At 52.8% G+C, this 24,849-nt stretch overlaps 2 protein-coding genes across 7 annotated transcripts in view; one reads left to right on the top strand and one right to left on the bottom strand.

Annotated features, from left to right (window-relative positions):
* Positions 1-20,893, top strand: part of USP35 (ubiquitin specific peptidase 35) — a 26,212-nt gene extending 5,319 nt beyond the window's left edge. Inside the window, exons 2-12 of one of the 3 annotated variants that reach the window (XM_030794812.1) lie at positions 2,018-2,700; positions 3,713-3,845; positions 5,388-5,517; positions 5,926-6,027; positions 6,443-6,601; positions 11,298-11,491; positions 13,067-13,160; positions 14,391-14,497; positions 14,978-16,274; positions 19,160-19,370; positions 20,443-20,893. In XM_030794812.1, coding sequence (XP_030650672.1) covers positions 2,028-2,700; positions 3,713-3,845; positions 5,388-5,517; positions 5,926-6,027; positions 6,443-6,601; positions 11,298-11,491; positions 13,067-13,160; positions 14,391-14,497; positions 14,978-16,274; positions 19,160-19,327 — 3,057 coding nt within the window. In that variant the 5' untranslated portion in view covers positions 2,018-2,027 and the 3' untranslated portion in view covers positions 19,328-19,370; positions 20,443-20,893. Of the gene's footprint in view, positions 1-2,017; positions 2,701-3,712; positions 3,846-5,387; positions 5,518-5,925; positions 6,028-6,442; positions 6,602-11,297; positions 11,492-13,066; positions 13,161-14,390; positions 14,498-14,977; positions 16,275-19,159 lie in introns of all 3 variants that reach the window. The other 2 variants (XM_030794811.1, XM_030794810.1) reach the window with 2 other exon arrangements.
* The window catches only part of GAB2 (GRB2 associated binding protein 2), a 212,832-nt gene continuing 208,717 nt past the window's right edge, over positions 20,735-24,849 (bottom strand). For 3 of the 4 annotated variants that reach the window (XM_030794813.1, XM_030794816.1, XM_030794814.1), the window contains exons 10-11: positions 24,720-24,849; positions 20,735-24,179 (exon numbers count right to left, since the gene is read on the bottom strand). In XM_030794813.1, the coding sequence (XP_030650673.1) occupies positions 24,160-24,179; positions 24,720-24,849 (150 nt within the window). In that variant the 3' untranslated portion in view covers positions 20,735-24,159. The other variant, XM_030794815.1, reaches the window with a different exon arrangement.

Here is a 24,849-nt window from a genome sequence, read left to right as displayed (position 1 = left end):
GTGGAGCTCAGCCTGGTGAGAGAGACAGATATTTAAACAAATGGGCCCTTTGCATCATAACCTGTAGCAATGGAGGTTAGGTCACAGCTGAGAACTAGAACAGAGCAGGGAGCTCACTGGCTCTAGTACATAGTTGGGGTTTCAGAATATCTGTGATTCTGAATAAAACTTTCCAGCTTATTATCCCAGAAATTTAAGGCTTGTCCACACTCTAGCTCCAGTTCTCAGGCATAAGAGTAGTTTTTACTGAGCCCATAAGTTTAAACACCTACTGTGTGCTGAGTCCTATATCAGATCCTGCCTAGATTGGGGTCATACATCAAAGCAAAGAAATGGTTCTGTGCTCCAGGAGAGGCATTAAGTGTTAGATGTTAAAAGAGCAAGCTGTGCCCATGTGAACCTGCATGAGAGGGCTCAAAGTGGGTTGGTGTGGGACAAAGGCTTCAGGAAACAGGCCAGGTGAAGGAGAAGGGCAGAAGGAAGGCTATTATGGCTCACAGGAGTAAGGTAGAGATAACTCACACTGTACCCTGCATTTGCTCATCCAGCAAATGCCTGTGTGCTGGGCACTGTGCTAGGTGCTGGAGATACTGTGGTGAATAAAACCTGAAGCTGCCCTCAAGAACCACATACAGCATTGGAGGGGAGGCTGACCCCAATCAAGAAATAATGACAAGTGCTACCAAGGAGAAGGACAAGATGTTCTAATTTTTAATAAGAGAGATTGACCCAGGCAGGGAGATCAGGTGAGGCTTCCTTGATGAAGTGACTTTCAGCTGAGGTCTGCAGGGGGAGGGAAGAGCATACACAAAGGCCCAGGGGCAGAGGGCATACGGTGAGCCAAGGGTGACAGGCTGGTGTGGGCTGAGGCAGGCAGACCCCTAGGTGTGCAGGGCTGGAGCACGGAGATGAGATGCTATGCTTCGGTGGAGGGGACTGGGACCCATACCATGCCAGCACTAACTGATTCCAGCTGTAATGGAAGAGGCCACAGGTGATTGTAGGAATTAAGGGTGGGGGATGGATTCCGGCCTGGAGGACCAGGGCTAGTCTCACTGAGGACAGGTGCTTTACATAGGATTTGAAGGAAAAGACGCTTGCTTGGTTGTGTGAGAGCATGGTGGTCGTGGGGGCCTCAGGAGATAAGGACGTGTCAGGCAGAAGGCACAGCACACACATGAAGTGGAGTCTAGCCGAGGAGTAGGGGAAGGAGCAGGGACTTGAGGCAGAAAGAGTGTGAGGCATTCTGGGACCTCTGTCGGTTCTCCCTTGGGGCCTCTCGCCCTTTCTCCACAGAGGTGTGATTTTTTGTGTGTGCCCCATCTCATCTCCCCCATGGACATGACTTGGCTGAGACTCTGGACAGCAGCTTCTAGATCCTGCTCTTACCTGCCTTGAGAGTGGACAGGGTCACCAGGGAGGTCTGGGGAGAGAAGAGCAAAGGGGTAAGGATGGGGAGGAGGCTCACGTAGCCTTTGTGCGATTAAAGGCGCTTAGCAACCATAGCTACAAGTCCCTGGGGTTAATTTATTTTGAGACAGGGTCTCTGTTGCTCAGGCTGGAGTGCAGTGGGATGATCTCCACTCGCCGCAGCCTCGAACTCCCAGGCCCAAGCGAGCCTCCCACTTCAGCCTCCAGAGTAGCTGGCATTACAGGTGTGTGTCACCACTCCTGGGTAATGTTTGTATTTTTTGTAGAGACGGGCCTCGCTGTTGCTGAGGCTGGTCTTGAACTCCTGGGCTCCAGGGATCCTGCTGCCTGGGCCTCCCAAAATGCTGGGATTACAGGTGTGAGCCATCACGCAGGCCCCTGGCGTTTATTATGTGCCAAGTGTTGTGCTTTACTTCATCAGGATAGCTCGCAGTGAAATGACGCCCTTGCCCCATTTCACAGATGAGAAAACTGAGGCCCAGAAAGTTTGAGTTGCTTGCCCTAAGTCTCAGCACTCGGGGACTGCACTGGGAACTCTTGAGCCCCGCGGTTGTCGGGCTGTGACCTCGCTCCCTGTCCTCCGCAGCGCGGGCGCCATGGACAAGATCTTGGAGGCGGTGGTGACGTCGTCATACCCGGTCAGCGTGAAGCAGGGGCTGGTTCGGCGCGTACTGGAGGCGGCGCGGCAGCCGCTGGAGCGTGAGCAGTGCCTGGCGCTGCTGGCGCTGGGCGCGCGCCTCTACGTGGGCGGCGCGGAGGAGCTGCCGCGCCGCGTGGGCTGCCAGCTGCTGCACGTGGCCGGCCGCCACCACCCCGACGTCTTCGCCGAGTTCTTTAGCGCGCGCCGCGTGCTGCGCCTGCTGCAGGGTGGCGCCGGCCCCCCGGGCCCCCGCGCGCTTGCCTGCGTGCAGCTGGGTCTGCAGCTGCTGCCCGAGGGGCCTGCGGCCGACGAGGTGTTCGCGCTGCTGCGGCGCGAGGTGCTGCGCACGGTGTGCGAGCGCCCGGGGCCCGCGGCCTGCGCGCAGGTGGCACGGCTGCTGGCTCGCCACCCGCGCTGTGTGCCCGACGGACCCCACCGCCTGCTCTTCTGCCAGCAGCTGGTGCGTTGCCTCGGCCGCTTCCGCTGCCCAGCCGAAGGCGAGGAGGGCGCCGTGGAGTTCCTGGAGCAGGCCCAGCAGGTGAGCGGGCTCCTGGCACAGCTGTGGCGCGCACAGCCCGCCGCCATCCTGCCCTGCCTCAAAGAGCTGTTCGCAGTCATCTCCTGCACAGGTGCGTGTGCGGCCGGGGCAGGAGCGCGGGCATGCGGAGGTCCCGGGTGGGCGCTTGGGCAGGTGGCTGTACGTGTGGATTTCTGCATGCGGGCGCCCGTGTGGCACGAGCGTGCCAGGCGGCGAATGCTCAGGTGGAGGGCTGCAGCCTGCCTTCATATAGGTGGCACAACTGTCTAGAGCACCTGCTGTGGGTCCTCTCCTGCAGTGGGTGTTGGAAACGCAGGGAGGAGCACGCTGGTGTGAGAAGGATACGGGTCAGCCTGGCCAGAGGGAGGAACGGGAAGTTGAGGAAGCCACAGGATTTGGGGCGGCGGGGGGGGGGGGTCATTATGGTCTTCCGGTCAGGTGAGTTTGATAGAACCTATCACTTTAGAGCCAGGAGTTGACAGATTGGTGGCACCTGGCAGCAGGGGCAAGATTCCCTGGGCAGGCAGAGGTGAGGGTCTGGAGAGGTGATGGAATCTGCTATGCAGACTCAGAAACGTAAAATCTTGATCCTCCATTGACAACAGTGGAACTTAGACTGCAGTGCAAGTGAGTGAAAGCAGATGTGTGCCTTCCCTGGTGATGAGGCTCTCCAGGGGAAGGGAAGGGAATGCACCTGGCAGGGTGAAGAATTGAGGACAACAGACTTCGAGAAGGAAATGCTCTTTCTCATCTAGGCCTCTGTGTGGCTCCACTTGGAGTATCTCCTTCTTCCAGTCCACACAGCCCTCCCACCTTCTCCAGCGCCAGCGTTTCCCCTTCTAAAGGCCTTGCCCTTACACCCACTGTTGATCAGTGCTTCGTCTGTGCCCAGCACAGGAATAGCCCCAAGGCCGTGCTAGTGAAGGTTTGTTGAGTGAGTTTAGGTGGAACCAGAGACTTTGCTTGCTATAGGAGAGGAGGTGGCCTCTGCTGTGCTCTTCCTAGAGGCCCAGCCCGGTTTGTTGGCTCCTGCAGGGCATGGTGTGCTGGGAGAAGGGAGGGGCCTGTCTCCCTGCTAAGCTCAGCCCTGTCTCCTGTTCCAGAGGAGGAGCCACCATCTAGCGCCCTGGCCAGCGTGGTCCAGCACCTCCCATTGGAGCTCATGGATGGTGTTGTCCGGAACCTCAGCAATGATGACAGTGTGACAGACTCGCAGATGCTGACTGCCATTAGCAGGTGGGACGCTGAGGCTGAGGCATGATCAGGGCTGGGGCCCCTCCCTCTCTTCCTCTCAGAAGCCCCTTCTCCTGGGTGGGACGCTGGGCTAGATTTGGAGTCAGAGGGCCCAGGCCCTCGTGTGTGTTCCATCATCCATCCTTTCTTGAGACCTGCTCTGTGCCTTGCCTGGGGCTGGATGTGGGGGACACAGAGAGCCTGCCCTAGTGATGCTGTCAGGCCAGGTACCAGCAGTGTGACCCTGGACATGCCAGTGAGCTCTCAGCCTCAGTTTCCTCCTCTGTAAAAGCAGAGGTGGGTGGTGGCGTAAGAAGCTGTCAGGCATCCTTGGGGTTGGGTAAGAGGGTGAGAGTGCTTCACGAGGTGCTTTCTGAGTGGGGCAAACATGAGAAGCAGAGTTTGGGTGCTTTTCAGCTCACAGAGTCTTTGCCTATCCCCCACCTCATCTGAACGTCCTCCTCCCTGTGATCTAGACGCACCTGCCTGTCCAGTTGTCCCAGAATATGCCGCTCCCCTCCTCCCTGCAGGCCTTTGCCTATGCAGACCCCGTCCACCTGGCATGCCTCCCTCTGCCATTCTTTCCATCCCGTGTGCAGATCCACCGTCTCCATAGGGCCTTCCTGGATTCCTTGCCTTTAGTGGGTAAGAGTGTGGGCTCTCGAGGTAAGTTGCTGGAGGTCAAATTGCGCCTCTACCACTTCTTGCCTGTGTGACTTTGGACAAGTTACTCAACCTCTCTGTTTGAGTTTCCTCAACTGTAAAATGGAGTATAATCAAACCCATCATCTAGGGTTGTTGTGAGGATTAAATTGGGTAAAACAAGATAATACACGTAATGTGTCTGGAACTGTGCTGTGGGAGATGCCGTTATCATCATTGTTATGACTTTGCTCTCATGGCTCTGTCCCTTTCTAGCACAGTCCGCCGAGTCTAGGCTGTTTTCCTGAGCACTGACTGCATGGCAGCTGTGTGCTCAGCCCACACAGGCAGGCTGTGTTGTGGGGTCCAGAGGGGCTGATACATGTAAAGCTGATGGAATATCCTGCTCAATGGTGAATACGACCTAAGTGTTAGCTGCTGTTATCTCCTTTAATCCATACAAGAACCCTCTGAGGGAGGTATTATCCCCATTTTACAGAGGAAGAAACTGAGGCCCAGAGCGGGGAAGTGGCTTGCTCTGGGTCACACAGCAAGGACTTTCTGGAGCCAGAGCTTCTGGCCCAGGGGCAGTGCCCTTCCAGGCAGAAGCAGCTGAAAGCCTTGTTCTGGCGCTGCAGCCCAGTGTGGAGGGGCGAGGCTTGGGGTGCCGAGAGGGCCTGGCTCCCTTCCTGGTGGGCTGGGAGCCTCAGTGTCTGGCAGGTGGCTATGCTGGGCCCGTGCATTTCCCAGCCATGTCTGGTTCAGCCCACAGACCCCGGGGCTGCCCTTTGCAGGCGTGAGTTAATGTGGGAACCCAGGACATTACGAATGGCCCCTGGGCTGCCCTCACCCCAGCATTTTGGGTGTCCCTTGTCCCTGTGTCACTGTCACTCCCCTCACCAGGATGATTGACTGGGTGTCCTGGCCCCTGGGGAAGAACATTGACAAGTGGATCATTGCACTGCTGAAGGGCCTGGCCGCTGTTAAGAAGTTCAGCATCTTGATCGAGGTTTCGCTCACCAAAATTGAGAAGGTTGGTGCCCCTGTCCTAGCCCAGACTTACAGCCTTTTGCACTAGGCTCTTGCCAGGGGCGGTGCAGGTCTGGGAGGTCAGAGCATTGGGCCTCCCCACCAAGCTCGCTGTGTGACCTGGGCGAATTCACTGCCCCTCTCTGGGCCTCAGATTCTCCCCATTAGTTTCCCTGACTACTCATCCAAGTATGTGTGTGTGACTTTTGGTCTGTCCATCCATTCCTCAGAAATCTATCTTGCTGTCCATCTCACCATCTGTCTGTCCATCTGGGTCTGTGAGCACCTCAGTGTTTATCCCTCTGCATGGGTTTGAACTCTAGGTTGTCTCTGAGCCCCCTCTCAGGCCTGTGATTGCACTTGGCCTCGGCAGCTCAAGCCCGGGGACTCCTGACCAAGGACTCTCTTCTAGGTTTTCTCTAAGCTGCTGTACCCCATCGTCCGGGGAGCTGCCTTGTCTGTGCTCAAGTACATGCTCCTGACCTTCCAGCACTCCCACGAAGCCTTCCACCTGGTAAGGGCCCCTGCCTGCTGCCCCTGGTAAGGGCCCCTGCCTGCTGCCCGAGTAAGGCCCCTGCCTGCTGCCCCTGGTAAGGGCCCTGCCTGCTGCCCCTGGGCTCTTGGGTCAGGTCACTTGGCTGAGGCCAAGCAGCTGGATCGTGGGCTCTGGCCTCCCTTTGGCTGTGAGGCGAGGAGTAGTCATCCTATTTTGCAGATGAAGAAACTGAGGCAGGGTGTCTTAGATCATATTGTTGGGAAAAGGAGTCACCTGCCTGCAGAGCTCAGAGCCCCATCTGGGTCAGGGGACAGTGGTCAGGTGGGCAAGCCTCCCTACCTCAGAGAGTGCTGCGTGCTGTCAGCAGGGACCAGAGCTCCGTGTCTCAGGTGGGTGGGTTGGTGCTGATCCTGACCCAGCTCTGCACCCACAGCTCCTCCCTCACATCCCCCGCATGGTGGCTTCTCTGGTCAAGGAGGACTCGAACTCAGGGATCAGCTGCCTGGAGCAGCTGGCGGAGCTGGTCCACTGCATGGTGTTCCGGTTCCCGGGCTTCCCGGATCTGTATGAGCCTGTCATGGAGGCCATCAAGGTGAGTGACAGTCCCCTACTTGGGCCTTGCCCCACTCTGACAAAGGTACCAGTGTGGGCCTTCCCATGGGCCATACCATGGCTTGGTGGCAGTCCCCGTCGTTTGGTGCCTGGCTGTCTCCCATCACCTCCGCCGGTCCATCATGTGCCTCAGGCACGCTGAGCCACCCACGTTCCCCAAGTGGGTGGGGCTGCCTCATGGCTGCTCTGGGCTTTTGCACACACTGTGCTCTCTAACCGTAAACCCTTCTCTGTCGGTGTAGTGTGGAAATTAAAACACTTTCTCTTTCTCTGCTCTGCCTGGACAGCTCCTGCTTACCTTGTAAGTCTCTGTTCTAGTGTTACTTCCCTCAGGATGCCTTTCCTGATCACTCTCAGTACTCCCGTGCCCTCCACCAGGCTGGGCTAGGGCCTCGCTGGGCTCCCACAGTCTTGGTACATCCCTCTGTCACATGTTGTCACTGTCTGTCTGCCTCCCTTGCCAGACTGTGAGCACTCCAGACCAGGGATAATTTACAGTCGTTCACATGCCTTTACTGATGTCCTGCTCTGCAGCAAGCCTAGGCTGGGAACTGAGGGCATGGGCATGAAGCAAATGGAGTCTCCTCCATTGAGGGGATCGCAGCCTAGTGAGGGTGACAGACTTGGATACAAGAAACTCTGGTCGGAGCAGCTTTTGAAAATGTCTACAAGGTTTAGCTTGAGAGCAGTGAGAAACCAGAGGAAGGAAAGATCTTCTCCAGTTAGAGAAGACAGATGAGGCCTCTAAGAAGAAAGGGTTTCTTAGAGGCCTCATCAAGCTGGGCTTGACAGGTTGCTAGGATCTGACAATGACTGACATCTGTGGCTACTGCTACACTTGACATTGTTTTCCTGTGTGTTTTGTCTTCCGATGCTCACAAGAAACCTACAAAGATGATATGGTTCATTTCAATCTCATAGATGAGGAAAGGGAGACTTGGAGAAGTTTGGTGACTTGTGCAAAGTCACAGAGGTAGTGGGACATGTAGCTGGAGTCTGGATGGCAGAGCCCTTTCCCATTGCCTGATAGAGAAGGCAGGTTAGGTGGGGTGAAGGGGGTCTAGGTAGGTGGCCCTTGCAGAACCTTTGATCTGACTTTCACATCTGCAGCACAGCAGACGAGATAACCTAAAAAGTGTCCTGCTACAAAACAGCTAGAAATGCTTGTTAAAATACAACAAACATCACTTTAAGTACATAGCTGAGCTTGCAAGAAAGTAAGGGGGAGTCCCCAGGGGCCAAAAAGGAAGAGAGAACTGAATTTCAGAGTGGTAGGTGAGAAACAATGCTTTTTTTCCTCTGGGGTGAGGCAAGTGCGTGGCTGAGATGGCCAATCTCAGTCACAAAGGGGCTTGAGTTGGTAGGGACAGGAGGTCAGACTTAGGGCCTATCCCCAGCAGGGAGTTAGCACTAAGAAGCCCACTAAAAGCTAGGACCCAAGAAAGGTTGTAACATTAGCAAAAGAATAGTCTAGGAAAAAATATGCACATGGTCTGGTCTCTGGATTGGGGGAAAAATGTAATTGGTGGCCTGCTCTCATGTGGATTCAGGGGTTCAAATTCATATCATTTTGGGGGTTGTGGCCCTTCCCCACATTAAAAGTAGTCATAAACTTGTAGTACCCAAGGGTAACGTGGTAGAAAGACATAAATCAGGCCATAAAGGTAAAGTTCTACTGAAAATGACTTTATAGTCCCAAAATTATAAAACACACAAAGGAACAATCCTGCATGAATGACAGTTGGTAGATACAACAAACAAAACTTCCGTTATTTACTTGGATCTTCTCAGTTTTTCAAACTTAACACAAGAAAGGACTTTTTGATAATCAGAGCTGACTTACAATGGAAGGGGCTGCCATGATAGGTCATGAGCCCCCGACAGTGGAGGTGGATGAGGAGGACTTTCCTGTGTCAGATGTGTTGCCCAAGGGTTTCTACAGCGAAAGGGAGGAAGGAGGAAAGCTTGGAGATTCTGTGGCTGGGTCTGTCTGTTTCCTGCTAGACTGTGAGCTCCTGTGGGCAGGAACCCTGTCCTTTTGATCTTTGTGCCTAGTGGATGTCTGTGAGCAAATGAGTGGGTTATTGTTTGAGCGGCACCGTAGGAGAATGCTGTTAATGAAGGTACAGGCAGAGAGGAGGGACCCTGCCCTGGGCACTGAGGAAAACCCATGATGAGTGAGATGCAGGCTTTGCATAGTAGGGGCCCACGGATTGTCTGATCCAGGGGACAAGGGGAGTCTGCACATACCTGTACCAGTAGGGGCAGGGAGTTAGGCTTTATAAGATGATACAGTCCTTCTCAAGGACCCCGCACCTTGAGAAGATCCTGGGAAGCTTCATAGAGAAAGGGATACAGGAGTTTGATCTCACTGGATGGGGACTGCAAAAGGACACTCTGGATGCATCGGAGGGAGAGGCATGGAAGTGGGAATGTGTGAGGTTAGTTTGGTGGTAGTGTGTGAGGGGGAAGGGAGATCAGAAAAATCAGCAGAGCAGTGCCTTGAAAACCAGGTTGCACCACTCGGCTAGATCTGGGCTTCTCGAACGTTTCCACCCAAGTACTTGATGTCAGAGAGGGGAACTCACCCAAAGTAGCCTGACATGAGCTCTGAGCTTGTCTACAACCCCACTTTATCTCAAAGACTCAAGTATGTATGTTGTAATTATAAACATGTTTACATGTTTTAATATTACATATTTTTTTTTTTTTTTTTGAGATGGAGTCTTGCTCTGTCACCTAGGCTGGAGTGCAGTGGCGTGATCTCAGCTCATTGCAAGCTCTGCCTCCCAGGTTCACGCCTTTCTCCTGCCTCAGCCTCACGCCATTCTCCTACCTCAGCCTCCTGAGTAGCTGGGACTACAGGCACCCACCACCATGCCTGGCTAATTTTTTGTATTTTTAGTAGAGATGGGGTTTCACCGTGTTAGCCAGGATGGTCTCGATGTTCTGATCTCGTGATCCACCCACCTCAGCCTCCCAAAGTACTGGGATTACAGGTGTGAGCCACCGCACCCGGCCCATATTTTTCTTTGAATGTTAGAAAAGATGGCTTCACACTTGTTCTGTGGCTTCGAACACTCCTTGATGCAAGCCAGTTTGAGAGGCGAGGCAGCAATTTATAGGATTTTACTGCTTATAAAATTGTTTCGCATGGGTTCTATGAGTATATCCTTTTGTACATATGCCTTTGTAAATAAGTTCTGGAGAGTTCTCTGACTTAGGCAGATGTATCAGGTTGTGGCAGTTTCTCTGGGACCTGTGGTACTTGCCAAGGGAGCCATCACACGTCAGTTTCTAGTAACATTATTAGGTTCTTAAGTTATTTTGAAGTTTTTATTTTCCTGAGTGCAAAGTTACCTTCTTTGGGAATAATGGCATTTGATTTTGTTCCTAGCATGGATATTTTTGTATCTTCTCTGCATGTGCACGGATGTGTGGGGTTCTGTCTGCCTTTTTGCCTCTATTTGTTCATGTTGTGGGGTAGAGGGGCAGGCGAGGAGGGCATTAGATAGGGCATCATGAAAAGATAAAAGAAGGGACGAAGAAGATACTGAGCCTGTATCTTATCTGTCTTCCCGCTGGCATCTCCTTGGTTATGTGTGTGTTTTTTAAATCATCTGTGAGAAGTGACTGACTGCTCTGATAAATTATCCGATAAATGATCCTGGGAGGTGAATGAGCAAAAGTGTTAAACCCCACTGGGTGAGCAAGACCTTCTGTGGGAGCCACAGGATGTGCACTGGGGAGACGAGGGCTTTGGATGCCGAGCTGTTTTGAAGCTCTGTGGAGCCTTGGAGAAATCTAAGGCATTGTGACCAGGATCTGGAAATAAGAACAGGACCAGAGGAGCTGTTATGAATGTTGCTAAACTCTTAAGTAGCAGGATGTGGTGCTTAGATGTTGTTCTTTGGAAGATACCTCTAGCATCGTTAGAACTAGTGCTCAGTGGTATTCTTAGGTGCAGCTCTTTGACGTGACACAGATAATGAGTGGGAAGCATGCCAAGGACCAAGACCCATACCTCAGACCCCAGGGATTCGCCCACTGTCCTGACTGTAGGGTCAAGTTTTGGGGAGGTGACTCTCTTCTCTTGAAAGCTGATTCTGCAAATCTAAAAGTAAAAGGTGGACATGGGCACATCATTGTGTGCCCACACCATGAAAACATAGGATGCCAAACTGACACAAGGTAGGCGTATCATCCCTTGACAGATGAGGAAACTGAATCAGAGAGCCTCACCACCACCAGACAGCTAGTATGGACCAGAGTTGGGGCTGGCACTGACATCCTGACATTACTGGATTTGGCCTGTGGGCCAGGGTTGTCATTGCCTGAGCTCTTTTATGGAACATGCATATTCTTCAGTTGCTGACAGCAACCCTGGACAATTATTTTCTCTGTCTGAATCTTCATTTTTTTCATCTATAAAATGGGAATTATGCCACCTTAAGGCAGTCATGACCTGAAAGACCATGGAGGCAGCCCATATGTCACCTTGAAAGGGTTTGGAAGCAGGGGACTGTTCACACACACCCCAGAACATCTGTTGGGGGGGGTGTGCCTGGGAGGCCTTGGGGTTGGCTGTATCTGAGAAGGCCTCCCAGAAGAGGTGGTATTTTTTTGAGCTGACCTTGGTGCCCACCATCCTGCCTGCCTGCTTATTCCCTCCTCAGGACCTCCACGTTCCTAATGAGGACCGCATCAAGCAGCTGCTGGGGCAGGATGCCTGGACTTCGCAGAAGAGTGAGCTGGCGGGTTTCTATCCCCGGCTCATGGCCAAGTCAGACACGGGCAAGATTGGTCTCATCAACTTGGGCAACACATGCTATGTCAACAGCATCCTTCAGGCCTTATTCATGGCGTCTGAGTAGGTGCTGCTTTGGAATTCCCTGTCTGCCCTTGCTTCTCTCCTCTGGGCTCCCTGAAGACAGGTGGAAAGGTGTCCGGGGCAGGGGTTGGAGAGGGTGGGCCTTGCTTTGCATTGCCAGCATGATTTCCTGAGGTCTGTGGGGACAGAGAGCCTCAGGCCATTGCCAAGGCAGGTCAGGACTGGATGGGAACTCAAGAAGGGGCTTAAGGGGCTGGGCAGCACTGGGAAGGGGGGTCTGCTCTGGGTTGGCTGACATCACTGACTTTTCTCCTAGAGTCCGGCGGGGGGTGGATTTTGTCTTCCAGAGTAGAACTCCCACCCATCCTGGTATTAGACATATCTCTCTTTGAAAATGAAACAAACACAATCTTTATAGTCTATGGCCACCTATCTACCTTATGGCTTACTTAAAAGATCAAAGTTTCAGCTTTTATTCAGTGAAAATAAGCTTTGATTCTGGCTTACCATATGTCCTCAAGTCAGTTTCTTTTCTCTGAGCATCAGGTTCAGTGGGAGGAGATTGGAGCTGATCTCCAAGTCTTTCTAAGGTGCTGCCGGGTGCACATTCTTCTCAAAACGCCTGGTGAAGGACTAGTTTTGTTTTTCTTTTCTAATTTGCAGTCTGCTGCAGAATATTACTTTTGTAAAATATAACAAAACGACTTACTAGAAAAACGGTCACATGCTTGTATGGTTGTTGTGATGTTAAAATGCTGTATGTTTCCGAGTGCTCACTCAACTTCTGAACTTACCTTGTTCTGAGACCGGCCAAGTGGCCCACACTTTGCCTAGGGCTCTTCCGTGCAGTGGGCTGAGTTTGGAGAGTGCATGGCCAATCTGCCCAGAGCTGCTTGTAAGAACAGGAGATAAGCTGGGGCCTGGGAATTAGCTTGTTCCGGAGAATGTTTGTGTAGGGAGGGGAGCTATCTCCTATAGGATCAGACCCTTCCCACTAGGAGCCAGTCCACCCATCCCTAAAGGGTCCTCTTCGTTTAGCGTATTCCTCACATTGACCTCAGCCTCCCTCATTGGAAGGCAGGGGAACAGCTTGAGGTGGCTCTAGGGGCAGGGGCCAGGGCCCTGACAAGGGCTGTAGGAATGGATTGGAGGGCCCAGGTCAGAGCAGAGCCTGCTGCTCTGGAGGTGGATGAATCCCTTTTCCCAGGGAAGCAGCTAAGAAGGGTGTGTGCGAGGGGCTGCTGCGGCTGGGATGATATTGGCTTGGATCCTGTGGCATGTCCTAACCCTAGAATCCTGGGACCACAGGACCTTACGACATTTGAATCTTTGAGTTCTAAAGTTAGGTCTCAGAGCTGGAAGGGGGCTACAAGGGTCACCTTTGTACCCTTCATTGTCCAAAACATGTCTATTGCTGTGTTCCTGACCTCAGATACCCCAGCCTGAGTTGTTCACCTGCTCCTCCTCCCCAGCCCCTGGCTTCTGGCTCCGTCTTGGGGCAGAAATGTCTGTTCTGCCTTTGGCCTAGAGGCTCTGGGCTGCCTGTGACATGGTTGACTAGAGACTCCTTGGGGGCCCATGGCTTACCCTGGGTGTCCCTGCTTTGTTTTGAAGCTTCAGACACTGTGTGCTCCGCTTGACTGAGAACAACTCACAGCCCTTGATGACCAAGCTGCAGTGGCTCTTTGGCTTCCTAGAACACAGCCAGGTGAGTGTAGGGGGAGTCCGAGGGGAGTGGAGAGGCAGCTCTGGTCAGGCCCCGACATGGACACCTTTCCCTTCCCCAGGACCTGCCTGCATCTGGCTTTGTCTCCCATGTCAGTTGCTGAGCCCCTGGCCAGGCTGGCATATGGAGCTGATTTAGTGCCCTGCTGGGGCAGGAGAAGGCGGGCCCCCTTGAGCCCTGTTCGGTGTTGTGCTGCCCAGTCTCTCCCTTCGGCAATTCAGTCCGTCCGTCGCATTATGGTGTTGCCATAGTCCATTTTATGCTGCTAAAACCAAATACTCGAGGCTTGGTGATTTATGAAGAAATTTATTTCTCAGTTTTGGAAGCTGGGAGGCCCAAGATCGAGGGGCTGTCTGGTGAGGGGCCTTCTTGCTGCATTACAATGTGGTAGAAGGCATCACAGGGTGTGAGAGCATGCATGAGAGAAGGGAAAGCGGGGTGAACTCATCCTTTTATCAGGAACCTGCTCCTGTCTCAATTTGTGGCTGCTGGGGAAAGCAGACGGCCTATGATAAGGAATTAATACATTCCTGAGGGCAGAATGCTGAGGGACCTCATCCTCTCTTGAAGGTCCCATCTCTCAACACTGCTGCACTGGGGATTATGTTTCCAACACATGCTTTCTGGAGGACACAGTCACACCACAGCATGTTGCTTCATTCTGCTGTCATTTTTGAGTACCCACATGGCCAGGCAGCCTGAGAGCTGTTGAGGGTACAGAGGTGAACAGAACAAACACCATCTCTGCCCTCATGGAGCCTAAAGCCCTTGGCCAGGGATTATGCAAGGCTCTGTGTGGGGGCACAGGGATGAGTAATCCCTCCCTGGCTCATGGAGGGAAGGGAAAGGTCAGTGAGGGAGGGTTGGGAAGACGACATGGAAGAGGCAGCGCTGTGTCTGGGACTCATCTTGACGGGAGAGAATGGCAGGGAGCGGAGGCAGGGAGAGAATGGTTGAGGTGTGCCAGGAAGAGCAGATTCCTAGAGGTTCGTTTATTTCTCTGAGCCCGATGCCCTGCTCAGCCCTGCTCAGAGGTGTGGACATGTGGGCTGGGATGGGTCAGGGACAATAGAAAGCAGGGAGGACCTCATGGAGGAGGCCAGGAAGTTTGAGGCTGAGGGTATGAGGTAGACCCTCAGGCCTAACCTGTGCAGAGCTGGCTGGTGAGTGGTCTCCTGCTCCTGACCCTGCCTTTCGCCTGCCTTGTCCTAGCGGCCTGCCATTTCCCCAGAGAACTTCCTCTCCGCATCCTGGACGCCCTGGTTCAGCCCTGGCACCCAGCAGGACTGCTCGGAGTATCTTAAGTACCTGCTGGATCGGTAAGGGGTCCAAGGCTACGCGAAGACTCTGGGTCTAGAGGGTCCCTGGGGGCAAGCCCAGTACCTCTGAGCTGTGTTGCAGCTTCCAGGGAATAAGTGTGCTGCCTCGAACATGTGGAGGGCTTGGAGAAGGGGTGTGCTGGAAGGGCAGGGACTGAGTGTGAGGGAAGTTTGGTAGATGCTGAGTGGAAGTGATCTCTGGGAGGTCATTGTGTACGTCTGCACACTGGGCCGTGCATCTTTGTCACTGCCATGGGAGCACATTATATAGCTCCAGCAAGTCTTTATGTAGGGCGTGTGGGTGAGTGTAGCAAGCGTGCTGTTGTGAGCATGTACGTGGATGTGTGAGCGTTTGGTGTGTGTGTATGTCTGTTTGTCTCAATGTGTGGCTGTTGGGGAAGGTAAATGGGCATGGATAAGCCGAGTGCCCCGGAAGGGGACCCATATGTACATATAGCGACTCTGTGCTCTCTGCCCCAGGCTGCACGAAGAGGAGAAAACGGGCACAAGGATCTGCCAGAAACTCAAGCAGTCCAGCTCGCCCTCTCCGCCCGAGGAGCCCCCGGCCCCAAGTTCAACCTCTGTGGAAAAAATGTTTGGAGGCAAGATAGTGACTCGGATCTGCTGTCTCTGTTGCCTCAACGTCTCCTCCCGGGAGGAGGCCTTCACGGACCTCTCTCTTGCCTTTCCTCCTCCTGAGCGCTGTCGCCGCCGCCGCCTGGGCTCTGTGATGCGCCCTACAGAAGACATCACAGCCCGGGAGTTGCCCCCATCAACCAGTGCACAGGGGCCAGGCAGGGTGGGTCCTCGGAGGCAAAGGAAACACTGCATCACAGGGGACACCGCCCCCACCAGCTTGTACATTGAAGGCCTGGACTCCAAAGAAGCTGGTGGGCAGAGCAGTCAGGAGGAAAAAGTAGAGAGGGAGGAAGAAGGGAAGGAGGAGAGAACAGAGAAGGAAGAAGTAGGGGAGGAGGAGGAAAGCACCGGAGGGGAAGAAGAGAGGGAGAAAGAGGAGGAGGTGGAAGCGGAAGAAGAGAAGGTGGAGAAGGAGACAGAAAAGGAGGCTGAGCAGGAAAAGAAAGAAGACAGCCTGGGAGCGGGGACGCATCTGGATGCTGCCATCCCCTCCGGGGAGCAGACATGCGGCTCTGAGGGCTCCCGCTCCGTCCTGGACCTGGTCAACTACTTCCTGTCCCCCGAGAAGCTGACAGCAGAAAACCGCTACTACTGCGAGTCGTGTGCCTCCCTGCAGGATGCCGAGAAGGTAGTGGAGCTGAGCCAAGGGCCACGCTACCTGATCCTCACACTGCTGCGCTTCTCCTTCGACCTGCGCACCATGCGGCGCCGCAAGATCCTGGATGACGTCTCCATCCCCCTGCTGCTCCGCCTGCCGCTGGCTGGTGGCCGTGGCCAGGCCTATGACCTCTGCAGTGTCGTGGTGCACTCTGGAGTGTCTTCGGAGAGTGGTCACTACTACTGCTATGCCCGTGAGGGCGCTGCCCGCCCTGCCCCTTCTCTGGGAACTGCTGATAGGCCAGAGCCCGAGAACCAGTGGTACCTGTTCAATGACACTCGGGTGTCCTTCTCTTCCTTTGAATCTGTCAGCAACGTCACCTCCTTCTTCCCCAAGGACACAGCCTATGTGCTGTTTTACCGGCAGCGGCCCAGGGAGGGGCCTGAGGCTGAGTCGGGCTCTTCTAGAGTCCGGACAGAGCCCACCCTGCACAAGGACTTGATGGAAGCCATTTCCAAAGACAACATCCTTTACCTACAGGTGAGCTGAGCTGTGGGGCCTTTGATCTGATCTCCTGGTGGAGGGATTCCAGTCCCACTACTGGCTTAGATAAGTCATTTCCCCTCTAAACCTTTTTTTAAATCCCATTCACCTGTTGCTCAGTGCTGGGCATATACTGGTGGCCCAGACAGACCTAACCCCTTACTTCAAAGTAACAGATACTGAATAATGAATGACGCAGTTTATTTTTTCTTTAAGTTCCAGGGTACATGTGCAGAATGTGCAGATTTGTTACTTAAACGTGTGCCATGGTGGTTTACTGCACAGATCAACCCATCACCTAAGTATTAAGCCCTGTATCTGTTAGCTATTCTTCCTGAAGCTCTCCCTCCCCCGCCACCCCCCAACAGGCCCTAGTGGGTGTTGTTCCCCTCCCACCCCCACCAGGTGTCCATGTATTCTCATTGTTCAGCTCCCACTTATGAGTAAGAGCATGCGGTATTTGGTTTTGTGTTCCTGTGTTAATTTGCTGAGGATAACAGCTTCCAGCTCCATCCGTGTCCCTGCAAAGGACATGAGCTCGTTCCTTTTTATGGATGCATAGTATTCCGTGGTATATATGTGCCAGTCTATCACTGATGGGCATTTGGGTTGATTCCATGTCTTTGCTATTGTGAAATGTGCTGCAATGAACATACGTGTGCATGTATCTATCTATCTTTATAATAGAATGACTTATATTCCTTTGGGTGTATAGCCAGTAATGGGATTGCTGGGTCAAATGGTATTTCTGCCTCTAGGTCTTTGAGGAATTGCCACACTGTCTTCCATGATGGTTGAATTAATTTACACTCCCACCAACAGTGTAAAGGTATTCCTATTTCTCTGCAACCTCACCAGCATCTGTTGTTTCCTGACTTTTTAATAATCCCCATTCTGGCTTGTGTGAGGTGGTATCTCATTGTGGTTTTGATTTCTCTAATGGTCAGTGATGTTGAATTTTTCTTTCTTTCATGTTTGTTGGCCACATGAATGTCTTTTGAGAAGTGTTTGTTCATGTCCTTTGCCCACTTTTTAATGGAGTTTTTTTCTTGGACATTTAAGTTCCTTGTAGACTCTGGACATTGGACTTATGTCAGATGGGTAGTTTGCAAAAATTTTCTCTCATTCTGTAGGCTGTCTGTCTACTCTGATGATAGTTTCTTGTATTCTGCATAAGCTCTTTAATTAGATCCCATTTGTCATTTTTTGCTTTTGTTGCAATTGTTTTTGATGTTTCCATCATTAAATCTTTGCCTATGTCCTGAATGGTATTGCCCAGATTTTCTTCTAGGGGTTTAATACCTTTGGGTTTTACATTTAAGTCTTTAATCCATCTCGAGTGAATTTTTTGTATAAGGTGTAAGGAGGGGGGTCGAATTTCAATATTCTGCCTATGGCTAGCCAGTTCTTCCAGCAACATTTATTAAACAGGGAATCTTTTACCCATTGCTTGTTTTTATCAGGTTTGTTGAAGATGGCTGTAGGTGTGGAGTCTTATTTCTGAGTTCTCTATTCTGTTCCATTGGTCTACGTGTCTGTTTTTATACCGGTACTATGCTGTTTTGCTTACTGTAGCCTTGTAGTATAGTTTGAAGTCAGGTAGGCATGAGGCCTCCAGTTTTGTTCTTTTTGCTTAGGGTGGTCTTGGCTATATGGGCTTTTTGGCTCCGTATGAATTTTAAAATAGTTTTTTCTAATTCTGTGAATGTGAATGGTAGTTTAGTTTAATGGGAATAGCATTGAATCTGTTAATTACATTGGGCAGTATGGCCATTTTCATGCTATTGAGTCTTCCTATCTGTGAGCATGGAATGTTTTTCCATTTGTGTCCTCTCCTTCACTTGCCTTGTTTGTTAGCTGTATTCCTAGGTATTTTATTCTGTTTGTAGAAGTTGTGAATGGGAGTTTGTTCATGATTTGGCTCCCTGTTTCTTGTTGGTGTATAGGAATGCTAGCAATTTTTGCACATGGTTTTTGTATCCTGAGAGTTGCTGAAGTTGCTTAACAGCTTAAGAAGCTCCTGGGGTGAGATGATATGATTCTGTATCTAGAAAACCCCATTAATGCAGTTAATAAGTGTGCTGAAGGAGGAGCACAGGGACCGGTTGAGTCTAAGGGGGAAGACGATGCTTCGGTGGCAGCGAAGGGAGGGGGGTTCCACTACCCACGTGGGCTTCCTATGTAACTAACTGTGTGACTCCCTAGAGTCAAGGGTGGCATTGGCATCCTGAGCAGCTGGAACAGCATGGGCTTTGACCAGTGGGATGGGTGCCAGTGCCTGTAGTTTGTGTTTTGTGCGGGGGAAATACAGCAACTGGTGTGGGGACACCAGGCCAGGTGTGAGCAACATCACCTCCTTCTTCCCCAAGGACCCAGCCTATGTGCTGTTTTACCAGCAGCAGCCCAGGGAGGGGCCCGAGGCTGAGTCAGGCTCTCAGAGACAGCCTCTATCATGCTGTCAAGATGGAGGCAGGGTGGCGGTAAGGATCGCCATGAGGCTGACCTCTTGGCGGCAGGAGAATGGGCTTTCTCATAAGCAGAGCCCATTCTTCTTCGAGATCATGAGGCCTGTGGACAGGTTCCCGTGTGGTGTGATATGACCCTCGAAGTCCCCGGACCTCTCGGTCCCACATTAGGCCCTCGTCAGCTAGTCACACCCTAGTAGCAGCTGGCTCAGGGACTGAGTTGTTTTTTTTTATTGAGAGGAGGGGGCCTTTTGAAGGTGTTCACCCCAGACATCCTGCCGCTGAGCTGCAGTGTCTCTCTCTACGACAAAAGCCCTGGTTCCTTCCACTCTGTCCAGGCCCTGGGGACCTGTGTGCTGGGTGGACTCTGGCTTCAGGGTGTGAATTCTAAAAGTTTCCTCTCATCTGTGTTCCCAGGAGCAGGAGAAGGAGGCCCGGAGCAGGGTGGCCTACATCTCTGCACTCCCCGCATCTCCACATTGGGGGAGGGGCTTTGATGAGGACAAGGATGAGGATGAAGGCTCTCCAGGGGGCTGCAATCCTGCAGGTGGCAATGGTGGTGATTTCCACAGACTGGTCTTCTAATGTGAACCTGCTGCCAACCTGACCCCTTCCCTCCAGGAGCCAGGTAGGGCCTGAGGGAAGCTGGAGGCAGGCCCTACCAAGAGCAAGGATGGTACAGCTCATGGCACCTTAGTCCTCAGCCTCATGAAGGGTACACAGCGACTCTCTCAGATATGGCAGTGAGACCTAAGTCCCTTTCATTGGGGATCAGTCCCATTAAAATTTTACACCCAAGTGTCCTGGTTAACTTGAAGCAGCTGAGATGGGCACACACGGGTCTTTGCCTCCCCCTGCCCCCCACCCTCGGGAGGCTCCCCATGCTGGAAGATGTGAAGATGATGTTCAGGAAACAGAGCTGGACCTCAGCTCTAATGTTTTAACATCAAGTACTATTTTCCTTCCGACTGCTCTACAGTATAAAGCACAGCAGGCTCCAAGCCTTGTACAAAGAAGGGGGCAGTGTCACCTCTGGCTGTCCTCTTGTTTCTCACATGGGGGTACCTGCACTGTCTGTACCTTTCTGAGAAGATGAGAAGAACAGAGACCTCATGGTGGGGGGCTAGCTCCTCACAGCAGGAGGCCTTTGCCCCCACAGCCCCTCCACCCCAGCCTGCCTCAGTGCCTGAGAAGCCACCACTTGCATCCCCCTTCTGGTTAGAGTCCTGATTTTACTGCAGAGGTGTTCCGTGTGAAGTGTGGTCTCTTAGGAAGCTAGTGGGCTCCTCTGATCAGGTGGCCTTTGTAGCTGCGACAGCAGCCACCTGCAGGTTGGATGAAGTGCCCTGACACTGCTGTAGCCCCTTCTAACTGAAGAGAAGACACCCATGTTCTTAAATAAACAAAAGTAGGTTCTCTGAAGCCTAGCAAGAGATCATTCTTTCTTTGGACTCAGGGGCTGTGATGGCCACTGGGTTTTTCTCACAGGGTCTGGGGAGGCGAGGACTCAGCCTGCCCCCCCACCCAGTGACATGTGAGATGCCACAGGGAGCCAAGCGCCCTCTATTGAAGTGTGGTGTAAGTAAAGGTGTGGACTGACTGACTGACTTACTTACCTTAAGGAGGGCTGGGTGATGCTGCCCGTGGAGAGGATGCACCTGGGAGGCAGCTCTCAAGACTGTACCTACCTCCTTCCCCAGGGGCTGCCCGCTGTGATGGAGGTGTGGAGTTTGCGCCCGATGTCACACCTAAGTGACCTGTGAAAGCAGCAGACAGACACGCCCAGAACCCACCTCTAGACGCCTAAGAAAGATGGACTGGCAAATGCTAGTATAATTTCCACTTTACAACAGACTCTGAGGTAGAGAGCATTTGTTCTTATTCACAGCCAAGAAAAATACCCAGTTATTTCCAAATAAAGTAAACAGACTGGAGTGAGAACGGGTTCCACCGCCAAGCCCCTCAAGACAAGATGGACACGGCAGCTGGTTCTGGGGTGCATTTCTAGTGGACTTTATTGTCCTGCTCCAACACCACAGTAGAAAGGGACCTGCAAGCTCCAGGCCTGTACCATGTGTCACCACAGCAAAAACATGACCCACTTGAACACACTCCTGCCCCACCCACCCACAGGATAAATATGTTACAATTAAAAAAAAGAATACAACAGAATAAATTAATAACTTAAGTGATTAGGCACCAACAGTGATTTGAAAATTAAATGTCAATTTTAAATGGTAACGAGACAAGAACTCAAGACTGGGCTTCCACTAGCCCATTTTCTCTTCCTGACAAATAATAGTGACAATTCTGCGTGAAATAATTCTAGATTTCAAGACACAAGTAGCCAACAAATACACATGCTACCAGAAATCACACGACAGCCTGGATCTCTGGGGGACCCCCTCAGCAGGTAGCCCCTTGTGGTCCCAGGCCCCAAAGAGCAGGGCGAGTCCCAGAAAGAGAAAGACGACCCCCACGGAAGGGCTTTAGAGCTCCTGAGGCCAGTCTGGCTTCCCCTGCATTTTATGAAGGCCCAGATGGGGAAGGAAGAGCTCTGGAAATGGGATAGGGGTGCTGGGCCAAGATGTCCCCATGGCAGAAGGGGCCAGAGGGGAGATGAGCTGAGCCCATGCTCCAGTAACTTCAGAGTGGTTGTGCTTTTGTCCTAGGAATAGGGCATACTTTAGTGGTTTCCAATGTACAAGTTACCAAAGTACAGACTAGGAGGGGACTGGGGATAGGTACTGCCCACCCCTGGCCATCCAGATCCCCCAGAAGTTACAGAGGAGGGAGTCTCCCCTTCAAGCAGCTGAGCACCAGCTGTGGATGGGACCTCAGCACAGCTAATCCAACTTCCCATTCCACAGACGGGCAGATCAAGGACCTAAGGAGACACCATCTCCCTATTTCTCATCGTTCTCACTCGACTTAACCTTGCAGAAGTGCAGCTGGAAGTGGGTGAAGAAGGCTCCTTGGAGAGCCCCAGGCAGGGGGCTTGTGTGAAGCAGTGCTGGGTGGGAAGGTATCCCCTTTCCGGGGGCTCAGTCCTCACCAGGCCCCCAGGGGAGGTGGACTTTGACCCATGGATAGGCCAAACAAAGGACCAGTTTATTCCACTGAGTTGACTCCTTTGTTGGAGGAGGTAGTGGGTGGAGGGTGGGGATATGCTAGACATGGCTGGTAGTTTGGGGCTTGTGAGCCGGAGCTTTGCTTTCAAAAGGTCAATTTCACCTCTCATCCTTCCATCTCTACCCCTACAATTGCACCCGAGGGATTTTGGTAGTTACCGGAATCGGGAGCTGGAAGGAAGCCTCCTGGGAGATTCGATTTGAACACCTCAGTCACTCTGAAGATTCCAGCCAGGTCCACTCACATCATGGCACACTCAGAACATGCTCACATGTTTATGGGAGGCTGCAATAGTCTGGGCCCACTTGTGGCTGCTGCGGGTACACGGAAGGCACCAGTTAAAAGCTCTGTTGTATGGGGCCCCTTGTAGAGGGCCTTCAAGGCACACATTCAGGGCTGGGCAGAGTGAACCAGCACCTTGCCAACTCTGCCCAGTGTAGCTACCACCACTGCTTCCATTCACTTATTGGAACACCAAGGCATGGCCCCTGCACTTCTGAGTGGCTGGACCCATATGCTCAAAGGCCTTTTGTTCCCAAGACACAAGGCTTTCCAAGCCTCTCCTTCCTTCCTCCTCCACTGAACCCAAGCCCTGCCCTCCTCCTCTGTAAAAATCTGACTCATCCCCTTCTAAGGCCTACCTCAGGCACTCCCTTTTCCTAGAATCCACCTTCCCTGATTGTGACCCCACTCCTGCCTCTGGCACCAACCTCCCTAAGTACTTCCTCTGCCCTCCATCAGCATTTGAAGTCTCTGACGGCCATCACCACTGTCTCATGTCCTTGTCCTTTTTCTGATTGTGACTATCTTAAGTTCAGGGACAAGGTCTGATTGATTCTTGTGTCCTTAGTGCTTAACCCCAGAGACTGGACACAGCAGCCATTAATAAATACTCCTTGAGTTGATCTAAACTAATGCTAGGAGGAGAGGTGCAGCTCTTGAGGAAATAACTTCTTCCAGGATGGGACCTGGAGAATGGCTAGACCATTGGTCTGGTGAACTATGCATGCTCATGGGAGCTGAAAGGGGAGTGGGGGCAGAGGAGAGTGGTAGCTGTCCCCATCAAACATGGCAGGAAGTCATTGTTTGGGAGGAAGAAGGTCTGTTCACCCCAGGGTAGAATGAAACGTCTGGTCTGTCCTGTTGCTTCTGAAACTCTTGAAAATTTAGTCAAGAACTGTCAACATAAAAAAATTCAGATCCCCCAGCCTTGGCTTAAGAGAAGGAACCTTGGGTGATGCCCTACACCCCATCCCTGCTAATCTGATGGCTTTTCAAGCCCGGGGAGGAGAGTCCAACATGGCTCCTGGAATGCTAGGGAGCAACAGAGGGCAGATGAGCTGAGGAAACACTGGGCTGGCACCAGGCCAGACTTGTTCCTACCCTGCGATCTGACATACGCCACAGCCCATGGGCACAAGCTGTCAGCCATGCCTGATGTGGTCCTCTAGGCATCATTCTGCCCTACTTTCTCCTTGTCCTGCCTGACCCGCTGTCCCTCTATCCTAGGAACGGTCCTCGTGTCACACCACCATGCACACCACTCTTGCACAACGTGTCCCTCCTTCACTTTCTGCTCCACCCTGCACCCCCAAGCATTGCCTTGGGCACTCCCCGACTCCCAAGCCCTTTGGATGTGTTTCCCCACTTGCTACATGGCCTTCACCCCTGCTTCACATCCGTCTGCTACCTCTGTGCCCAACTTCCACTGCACTGCTCACTGCAAAGAAACTCGCTTCCCCACCCCACTGCAGAGTCCCCTGCACTGCCCTGTGCCTCTGCCCAGCCTGTGCCTGTCCCAGGATTCCCCTCAGTCCCTGAATCACCCCCATCCACACCACGCTCCCTCCCATATTCCCCACCCCTTTACCATGTGTTCCTGCCCCATGTGCTTGGTCGCCCAGCTTGGTCCAAGCCTCCCCGCTGTGTGGTGCTTTCAAGGTGGGGCTGGCGGGGGCCTCTGAGGCGACTGGGGAAGAGGACTAGCCCTTGGGCCTAGAGTGGCCTATAGCTCCAAAGTTCTGGGGACCCAGACCCCACAGTGTCCTTGTCATCTCCACCACCTGAGCTCCAAGCCCTGCTCCTTGCCGCTCTAGGTTGGCCATCAGTTTTCCCTTCCTTTTGTCCTTCATCTTCTGCCTCTGCACCCCACAGCAGCTGTCCTGCCATGGCCTCAGCCTGAAAGTGGGTTCTCTGCAGATGTCAGCTTTCCCTCTTCATCTGGGCATCTAAGTCCTTTACCCCTCAAGACCACTGCTGAGCCTTCTTCTCCACCATCTCCTCTTTTAGTGGCCTTGCTTCTCTCCTGCCAAGAAAAACAGGAATGAAAAAGTCCATTATCCACTTTGGTCTGCTGGTCCTTGACTCCCTGGGTCGGTGAGACTTGTCTTCTGGGACTGAAGGAGAGGTAGCCCAGTGGCCGGAGGGAAGATAGCTGAGGGCTGTGACTGAACATGAGGTGTGGAAGCTGGCTCAGAGCCCCAGCCCTTCCCTCCAAACATCTGGTAGGGAGTCAGGTCTAAAGGACAGGAAGAGGCTGAAGGATGCTTTTTGGCAGTAGCTCCTAACTAAGGTGGGTGGAGGCATGGCCATTACTGATAAAAATCACAGCTGGGCCCCGAGTGGGCAGAGGAGGTGCCTTGATCAGGCCCTCACCTCCCAGGGGAAGGGTTCAGGGTCCCTGATGTCAAGTGCTTTGAAGGCTGAGACTGGCAGAGTAGAGAGGAGGTGGATAGGAGGAACAATGGGAGAGGGGAGAGGGGAAATGGGAAGGGCCAGCTCTGGAGACGCTGCCTCCTGGCCCCTCCCTGGGCTCTGCAGTGGCCCTCTCATCACAGCTTGGCACCCTTGGAAGGCTCCGAGGACTGCCGCACGTCTGTCCACTCCTGCATGGTGTTCTGCAGGGCCTGGGTCTTCTCCTTGTCCACCTGAACATAGTCCACCTTCTCATCAGAAGTGACAGATGAAGTAGATGG

Source organism: Nomascus leucogenys, chromosome 15, assembly GCF_006542625.1.
Source record: "Nomascus leucogenys isolate Asia chromosome 15, Asia_NLE_v1, whole genome shotgun sequence".
Classification (NCBI taxonomy): Eukaryota; Metazoa; Chordata; class Mammalia; order Primates; family Hylobatidae; genus Nomascus; species Nomascus leucogenys.
The sequence above is the reverse complement of the archived record's forward strand: the minus strand, read 5'-3'. Positions and strand labels throughout refer to the sequence as shown.